Source organism: Lampris incognitus, chromosome 8, assembly GCF_029633865.1.
Source record: "Lampris incognitus isolate fLamInc1 chromosome 8, fLamInc1.hap2, whole genome shotgun sequence".
Taxonomy (NCBI): Eukaryota; Metazoa; Chordata; class Actinopteri; order Lampriformes; family Lampridae; genus Lampris; species Lampris incognitus.
In genome coordinates this window covers 45,020,673-45,029,867 of record NC_079218.1, presented here as the reverse complement: position 1 = coordinate 45,029,867, position 9,195 = coordinate 45,020,673, and the positions used below count along the sequence as shown (strand labels likewise).

Genomic DNA, 9,195 nt, shown 5'->3' with positions numbered 1-9,195 from the left:
TCCTTTCAAGCCAGGAAATAGGTAAGGGGGCTCAACTCTAGTTCGTCTTGCCATGCCTTGATCAGGGCCATAGACAGGAGTATTAACCCTAACATGCACGTCTTTTTGATGGTGGGGGAAACCGGAGCACCTGGAGAAAACCCACCGCAGACACGGGGAGAACATGCCAACTCCACACAGAGGACGAACTGGGATGACACCCCCCCCCAAGACTTGACAACCCTGAGGTTTGAACCCAGGACCCTGTTGCTGTGAGGCAACAGCGCTAACCGCTGGGCCACCGTGCCGCCCATAAAGAGGGGTGCACCGTTCCTGGAGGTGCGGCAATACCAGGTCGATGCGTGGAATGGACGGAGCAAGTTCCTATTCCATCTCCCTGTTCCAAAATCAGTTTAATATATGGTCCCTGGGTAGGGAACACATCAGATATTAGATTGGTAAGAACAGATACTACACTTGATCTAAGCCAAAAGGCCGAGAAGCGAGAAGACTCATATAGCGTAAGTGATAATAATAATAATAATAATAATAATGGGGTTTAAGTGGTTAATACGATGGAGTGAATAGAGGAAATCTGACTGACTGTGGGGCTGTTCCTGTGTGTGTGTGCGTGCGTGCTCACAAGTGTGGGATCACATAAATATTATACCACAAGTCCATGATGTTTGTGCGTGTCTGTGCAATCATTCAGTTCTTGAGCACCATGGCAACTCACTCTTTTCATCCTCATAGGAGCCTCCAGAACTGTTGCTGTAGCGAGACTCCAGCCGGTTGTGAGCCCTGACCCTGTTGACACAGACCACATTAGATACTGCGGCACAATTTGAGAGGTTTCACACCTATGCTGTGCACAGTTCTGAGACTGGTGATGGCTCGGTTGATAGTTTGACAGTGGCTGTGTTCACAGTGCTTCACAAATGATGGAAAATGTTAAGTGGGCATCTGCCCTGTAGCTCAGTGCTAACATGTGTGCGACTGTGGACTGCTGAAGAAAATAGATCCTGCTCACTGCAGAGCAAACACACATTGTAGGAATGTATTAAGATCTGTTGCTTAATATGAATTCATAGGACGGGCTGCAAAGTCATCCTAACAATAAAGAAGAAGAAATTTGTGAAATGCCCCTTTTCCTTTTCCACTACATGGTACCGGCTCAACTGGACTGAACTGGACTCGCAGTGTGCTGTTTTCCATTACTGCAGCAATACCCCCTCAGTGTAGCTGGTCTGCATTGATTTTGGTACCCGCTCCAGTTTTTTTGGAACCTTGACAAAGGTGGCACCAGAAAAGTGGTAACAGTTACCAAAATACCGGTACTTTCCAGTAATGGAAAGGTCGAGTCGAGCCGGTACCATGTAGTGGAAAAGGGGCAAAAGTCTACTAGTTTCTTTAAAGTGGTAGCTAATATATGTTAGATGGGTATGACAGGCGTTAGCACTGACCTCTCTTCATTCTCTCTGGCCAGCTTGGTTTCATCCGTCTCTGGGAAGTTCTCCTGACCAGCAACCACTGTATTACTACTGGAAGTGGTACCTATACAATAACAATAACACGAGACGTTGATTAGGACTAAACTTATTTGAAAACATTGCTCATTTAAAACAACTTGTGAGAAAACGTCCAACTGTCTTCTCATTAGCGCGTACCTTCCTTATCAAACACCCCTCTCTGCTGCACACATTCTCCTCACAGCATCACAGAACGTTGAACCAGTTCATCTGGACACAACGTTTATTGACAGATACGTTTCAGCGTCACCTAAGTGACCTCTTCAGTCTCAGCCGACAGCAGGTATCCCACCCTTATAAGCAATACAGTGGCATAAGACTGAAACCAACGATCGGTTTCATATGCAAATTGCTGTGACCATTAACTAGAGTTTCAATGGCCATGTGGACTATTGACAGAGGATTGGGGAATGATCAGAGAAGGTTGAATCAGCTCATCTGGATACAATGTTTACCGACAGATACATTTCATCCCTCATCTAAGTAACATCTTCAGACTGAAGAGGTCTTCTTTGATTTTCTTACCTGGACTATTGAGCACGCACCAAGACATTTCCTCATAGCACTTAAACACACCCTGCTACACAAATCACCTTTCTTAAAAAAGACTTTAAGGTTTAAACTTGTAGCAAAGTTTGAGACAATATCGAAGTTTTTTTAAGCATGTTTCTTTTAGTTACCATGCAGTAATAAAGAAATTCATTTGAATATCTCCGAGTTGAATCAGGGCAAAGCTGTGACACAAAACCAGCCCCATATGTCCAACAAACCCTCGCCTGTCTTCAAACTGGATATCTTCACCGACTCACATAAAACAAATGACACGTGACTCCGTCAACGTTTAATTGACAGACCGAACCAGCCAAGACAGGACGTTGCCCTCTGACCTGTGTGTGAGACGGAGGACTTGTTGCTGGCAGCGAAGCGGTAGAAGGGCGGGTTGTCACAGTGAAGCACCACCGGGTTGACTGGGTCGGTCTGCTGCAGCTCAAACAGCAGCTCCTCCATCGTCTGGATGGTGTTGTTCCGACACAGGTAGATCACCACCTTCTTGATCTAAGACAGGGAGACGCATACACATCTCACTCTCGGGACACGCTATGTCACACAAAATATTACTTTTACTACACAATATTGTAAAAATATACGTTTTGAGTCATAGCTCTTTTATATCTGGAACAAGATCCCCCCCTTTTTTCTCCCCAATTGCATCCAGCCAACCACCCCACTCTTCCCGAGCCATCTCCTCAGCTGATCCGGGGAGGGCTGCAGACTACCACATGCCTCCTCCGATATACGTGGAGTCGCCAGCCGCTTCTTTTCACCTGACAGTGAGGAGTTTCACCAGGGGGATGTAGCGTTCAGGAGGATCACGCTATTTCCCCCCAGTTCCCCCTCCCCCTTGAACAGGTGCCCCGACTGACCACAGGAGGCACTAGTGCAGCAACAAGGACACATCCACATCCGGCTTCCCACCCGCAGACGGCCAATTGTGTCTGTAGGGACGTCCGACCAAACTGGAGGTAACATGGGGATTCGAACCGCCGATCCCCTGTGTTGGTAGGCAATGGAATAGACCGCTGCACTACCCTGACGCCCCGAATCAGAATCAGAATCTGATCTCACTTGACATTTAACTGGATGACCTTAACAAAATCTGGTTTCGGGGCGTCCGGGTAGTGTAGCGGTCTACTCCATTGCCTACCAACACAGGAATCGGTGGTTCGAATCCCTGCGTTACCCCCAGCTTGGAATGTTCAGTTTATATGTGTTTTGGTTACATTCAAACTGACAGTTTATCTTGTAGATGGGATGGTTTGTTGTTCTTTTCTAAACCCACTTCTTCCTTCTTACAGTGTATTAAAGGGTTTGTTTCACTCTAGTTTTTATAAACATGATAAATCTCAAACAATCTTCAAAATACATTTAATATTTAATGTTTCGGTTTGACACACTGTCAGTCAATGTGTCCAACGCTCGGACAACTTTCCAAGTGAAAAGAACATTTTCATTCAGATAAATCACAATGTAAATAAAGCCAGTAGCCTGACGTAGCCAGACCCACAATCACAAATCTGAGTTTTAATGATGGAGCGCTGAGTGTCAGTTAGTTAATAAACTCACGTAGGGCAACAGAGTGGTATCACTGCTGACTCCACACAAGCTGATGAGGAACTGAAGGGCCACCCGCAAGTTGTTGCTCCACCTCTCATTGGACACCAGAGCATTCCAGGCATTCTCCATCTCAGGGCCAGGGACCTCGTCTCCGTACTAATCACAAGGGGGGGAAAAAAGCAACATTATAGGAATCTTTGGTGCTGAAAGGACAGAGGTTTATCTTTGAAAGGGTGGACATTTAACTCTGAGAGACATACAGAGAGCCTTGTGGCCTCTCCTTACCTTGGCGGTCATGAACATGAGATTGTTGAGTACCAGTGAGGTGGCCTGCAGGGAGCCCCAGCCGTTACCCCTCAGACTGGGGGACAGGCCCAGGTTGTGCCCTTGGCCATGAGACTCTTCCTCTGGGGTGCAGGGGCTGGAGGCGGGGGGAAGGAGCCCCGTATCCACCAGCTCGATGTTGCTGAGCCAAGGCAGAAGGTAGGAGAGCATGATCTGCCTCCCGTTGGGGTGAGTGGTGGGGAAACGCTGGCTCACCTCTGCACAGGGGAGAAAGAGCGAGAGGAGAAGACATGTCAGGCACAAAATGAAATCAACCAAACATAGAAAACTTGATGATCAACTCAAATGGGCAGCAGTACACCAGCCGGCCCGGCCATGTGCACTTTGATTATGAGATATACAAAAATGTAGTAAAATCTATTAAATTTAATTCAGTGATTTGATTTGATGAATTGTATGCTAAATGGTGCAACACATTTGAACTGTAGTTGGTTTAATTTCTTTAAAAGATCGATTTTGTTGTGTGTTTGTGTCAGTCCATATCGAGGAAGGGGTTATTGTAGGATTCATACACAAGCTTATCTAACATCTTAGACAAATGCGATGAAAAAAGACAATACTGACCCCTGATGTCTTACCAAACAGAGGTCAAATGAATTAAACTGATTTGGGGACAACAGATAAGATAAGATGCTTTATTGTCATTGTGCGCACACAACAAAATTTTGTTTGGTGACTCTCAGACTAGTAGACACTAGACAAAGAGACAAAGTAAACACTGGACAAAGTAAATGATTAAAAAAACAAGATTAAAAACAAGAACACACAATGAGACAATAAAAGATAGCAGCGGCTTTTAAAGCTCAACATAGCGCATGGGATTATTGCACATAGTGGTCCATATTGCAGTGGCTTTAGGACCAGTTAGCCCTCAGCAGCTATAGGCAGGTGTGTGTGTGTGTGTGGGGGGGGGGGGGGCGATGGAGGCTACAGCTCTAGGGAAGAAGCTGTTCCTCAGCCTGTTAGTCTGGGCTTTGACAGTGCGGTATCTTTTTCCCGACGGCAAGGGAACAAACAAGACAGCGACCTGGGTGTGTTGTGTCTTTGCTGGCTTTCCTCCATAGGCGGCCAGCTTACACCGCACACCGCATCCAGGTCCGGGAGCACAGCTCCCACAATCCTCCATGCTGTCTTTATTTACCACCCTGGGCCAAGTCCTTCCCGTTCTCTGCTGTGCGGCCGGCATGCCACACTGCGACACATTGACAGAGGATGCTATGCTGTACCTTATTACACAGCCCCCCCCACCCCCACCCCCAGGTGGACCCGCTGTACCTGAGAAAAGAGGCAGGGTGAGCTCCGGGAACATGCTGGCCAGCTGGGTGGAGAGCTGAGACAGGTTGACGCTGTACAGAGGAGGCAGGGGGCCGTGGGTTCCGTAGAGAATATTCCCTGGCTTCTGCTCCACCATCCGCTTAGAGTACGCACACAGCTTAGACTCCAGCACCTGCGGACACATCATTCAACCCTTATAGCCAATCATGTCGCATTTTACTTCGATCTATAACGCCGGCGTATGAGCGCCGAATAAGTTATTGTGTTTTTGTGTGTTTGTTTATGTGTGTAAGTGTACCTGCATCAATTGCATCGAAATCTCGTAGATTTCCCTGCTCGTGTCGGAGGCCTTGAACAGCACCAGGTTCAGCAAGGTCACCAAGTCACAAGGGTAATTCCTGAATATGCACAAAATCACATGGTTATTAATGGTGTTTCTGGTTGCCCGGAGCAGCACCCGAGAGGAAACACTGAGGCGGTCTGGCGGCGGCCTCGCCTAGCATCGACTGCAGTGTTTTTGTGTTGTCGTGTGGAGTGCGGAGAGGTGCGTCGAAGGTGTCTGGCTGGGAGAGCCGGCGTTGGATCGGCTGGGAGGGCTCGGTCTGTTCCGTCAGGTAGGCCCAAGGACCACGGCCCCTCCCGGAGCTGCGCCCGAAGAGGAAGCACTGAGGGCGTTCTGACAGGACGCGGAAGCGGAGCAGGCTAAGCTAACCGCTAGCCCATGCAGACTGGCAGTCCCGACAGTCATCCTGGCTGGCGTTCGTTCTCTGGACGGTTTTTGGACTGCGTTGCACTGGGTGGACTGTGTTGTTGACTGTTTACGGGTTTGTTTGTTTTTTGAATTGTTCTGTTCGCACTGTTTTTGGTGGTGTCGTTTTCGGGAAATTTCAGATGTGTGTTTTTGTCTTTTGTGTCGCACCACTGTGGGCTGGGAGAAACGAAATTCTTTGTGTACGCAGGTACACGAAAGAAACCTGATCCCTGAAAATGTAATTCATAAGAGGAGACACACTCACACTTATTCTTGCCCCACAAATTATTCTCAGCATTTTGTCAATTTGCGTTGCCTCTCACAACTAGGTACCAATAAGATCTTAACCAAGAAAGCTAAAAAATGTCTGCACTGATGTTGGCTGTCCCCACAATGTGTTTAGAACATGTGTGTGATGTATTGACTTTTGTTGTGTTTCATAAATCACATAATGTTTAGCTAAATACTCTGATAGTGCTCTGACCATGGCTGTGCTTTATTGTTTGCTACTTCAGCTCTTAAGATAATTATGAATGTAGTCTTTCCCCCTTTTTCTCCCCAATTGTACTTGGCCAATTACCCCACTCTTCCGAGCCATCCCAGTCACTGCCGATCCGGGGAGGGCTGCAAACTACCACATGCCTCCTCCAGTCAGTGTTGTAGTACCCAATGCTCGAGTCACGAGTCCTGAAAATCAGAACTCATGACTCGACTTGGACTTGAGCACTGATGACTCGGACTCGGACTCGAGCATTGGCCGCATTCAGACTCGGAAGTTGGAGATGAGGACTCGGACTTGTTAATTGATAAAGACTTTTTTGTTTTTGTTAGTTTTTTGTAATAGGCTCTAATAATTTGGCATAAGATATTGATAGCTGTATTAATACCGTAACATTATTAATTATTTTTTCAAATTCGCTATGTAACCATACCATACTCAAGAGAGTTTTTCAGTCAGTACATATGCATTGTTGACTTATGTAAAAAAGCCATAATAACACGAGTGTGTACTTCACCATCAGTATTATGTGACAAATTGTTGACAAAGGGTTTCGTGTCACCTCGTAAACACACGCGGGCCCATAATCACTGTAAAGAATGCCTCGAGGGTGTCGGCGCTTGAACCATTGTGATTCCCTACCTGTTTCCACAAACGGTGGCGATGGCTTTGAAGCAGCCGGAGGCCAGCTGGTATGACCCCGTGAAGCAGCGGTCCACTGCCCAGTTAAACAGGTTGACCTGGTCTGGGTTCAGCTCTAACAGCAGGATCACCACCTCACAGCCCAGACGGTGCACCTAGAGGAACACGCCGGCGGCACATGAGTGTAACTCCTTATAGGCAAGTCAAGTCATTGCTAATAAGATATTAAAGACAGAGATTATTACATACTATCAAAAATCCACTGTTAAAATCATAAAATGACCTAGGAAGGGGGAGGGCTGGAATGGGAGGTGAGAGTAAGCTAGGTTGACAGCACACTGAAGTTGTCTGATTCATCTTCGGGGCTCCCCCAAAGGTATTGAAGACACTGAAGAACCGGCTCATGTTCTCCCCACAAGCAACACTGTGGGAAGGCTGACTGCAGATATAGTTTCTAAAACACACAGACATAGAGGGCTCCCGTGCAACAATTTTTTTTCTTTCCCCCTTTTTCTCCCCAGTTGTATCCGGCCAATTACTCCACTCTTCCGAGCCATCCCGGTCGCTGCTCCACCCCCTCTGCTGATCCGGGGAGGGCTGCAGACTACCACATGCCTCCTCCAATACATGTGGAGTCACCAGCCGCTCTCTTCACCTGACAGTGAGGCGTTTTACCAGGGGGACGTAGTGCATGGGAGGATCACACTATTCCCCCCCCGAACAGGTGCCAAGAGCGACCAGAGGAGGCGATGGTGCAGCGACCAGGACACATACCCACATCCAGCTTCCCACCTGCAGACACGGCCAATTGTGTCTTTAGGGAAGCCCGACCAAGCCAGAGGTAACATGGTGATTCGAACCGGCAATCCCCGTGTTAGTAGGCAATGGAAGAGACCGCCACGCCACCTGGACGCCAGTGGCGCCCCCAGAAATTTTTCATAGGGGTGGCCAAATGGGGCCACTGAAAATCTTGGGGTGGCACACCAAAACCAAAAGCCATGACTGAATTTCGGGAATTCTATGATGCTGTTGTAGTATACTGTATAGCCTAGTGGAAAACTGTCAATATGAGAGTTAAGAAAAATATACATTATTGATTTAAATGAACAGCACCTAATGCAAAATATCAGATAGAAGCATATTATGCATAATCAGAAGCATATTCCGCATATGCAACTCATGGCTGGGGGGGCCAGCGGGGGGGCCAGGGATAGTATCAGGGTGGCCGTGGCCACCCTTGGCCCCCCCTTGGGGGCGCCACTGCCAGACGCCCGCCCCTCCCGTGCAATAAATTAGAGGCGATCCCTATGCTGTGACCTACCCGTAGGTCGTGGCAGGCCAGGATGTTGTCCAGCCATTTGTAGAGATAACCGTCAGTGGACAGACCCACATTGTCAAACACTGGACCACAACACAGAACTGCTGACATGGCCTGGGTAACATGAGTAGAAAAAAGAAACTCAGCAAAAGAGTTAAAACACAGACAAGGTCAATGTTTCGGTTAAATACAGCGAGAAGAATACGCATTGCAGAGGTTACCCCTACCATGTGCTACTGGTATTTGGACTTAGTGTGTGTGTCTGTGAGTGCTCACCTTCAGAGCACAGTACTGGTACCGCGTGATCTGATGGTTGCGGTCACTATAGCGATCGAGGGGTGTGAACATGACACTGAAGGGGCCCGCCCACTGGCTAAAGAGGATGAAGAGATGGTGCCTCAGAGACTGCTGGGGGAAGAGGAAGCGCCTATGGTGGACTGCAGAGAAAGAGAGCCAACGAGAGAAAGAGATAAACACCGTAGCATGCACAGATCGTTCTTGTGGTCTTCAACCATGTGCCATGGAGGGTCATGTGTACGCAGGTTTTCATTCCAACTCAACACTAAATGAAAACACGGAGCCTTCAGTGGCTCATGACTAACCTCCTATATGCTTTCCCCATGAAACAGTGTTCTGTATGCTGATTTCCACACGTGTTTGCCATTTTATATTCTACCTTTTTTGTCTATAAACTGTCATAAAACAGTTTATACAGTATTTATGATACAGTAAGGTGGTGTTT

The 9,195-nt window shown here is 47.6% G+C and overlaps 1 protein-coding gene and 1 non-coding gene across 2 annotated transcripts in view; both read right to left on the bottom strand.

The window, feature by feature from the left end:
• The window catches only part of fryb (furry homolog b (Drosophila)), a 92,969-nt gene that overhangs the window by 26,239 nt on the left and 57,535 nt on the right, over window positions 1–9,195 (bottom strand). The window contains exons 28-37 of the mRNA XM_056284202.1: window positions 8,730–8,890; window positions 8,457–8,567; window positions 7,136–7,290; window positions 5,542–5,641; window positions 5,244–5,415; window positions 3,909–4,165; window positions 3,633–3,779; window positions 2,396–2,564; window positions 1,443–1,533; window positions 716–786 (exon numbers count right to left, since the gene is read on the bottom strand). Coding sequence (XP_056140177.1) covers window positions 716–786; window positions 1,443–1,533; window positions 2,396–2,564; window positions 3,633–3,779; window positions 3,909–4,165; window positions 5,244–5,415; window positions 5,542–5,641; window positions 7,136–7,290; window positions 8,457–8,567; window positions 8,730–8,890 — 1,434 coding nt within the window. The remainder of the gene's footprint in view (window positions 1–715; window positions 787–1,442; window positions 1,534–2,395; window positions 2,565–3,632; window positions 3,780–3,908; window positions 4,166–5,243; window positions 5,416–5,541; window positions 5,642–7,135; window positions 7,291–8,456; window positions 8,568–8,729; window positions 8,891–9,195) is intronic.
• LOC130117347 (U2 spliceosomal RNA) lies at window positions 297–486 on the bottom strand. The gene has a single exon (XR_008810646.1). It is a non-coding gene; the product is annotated as a U2 spliceosomal RNA (small nuclear RNA).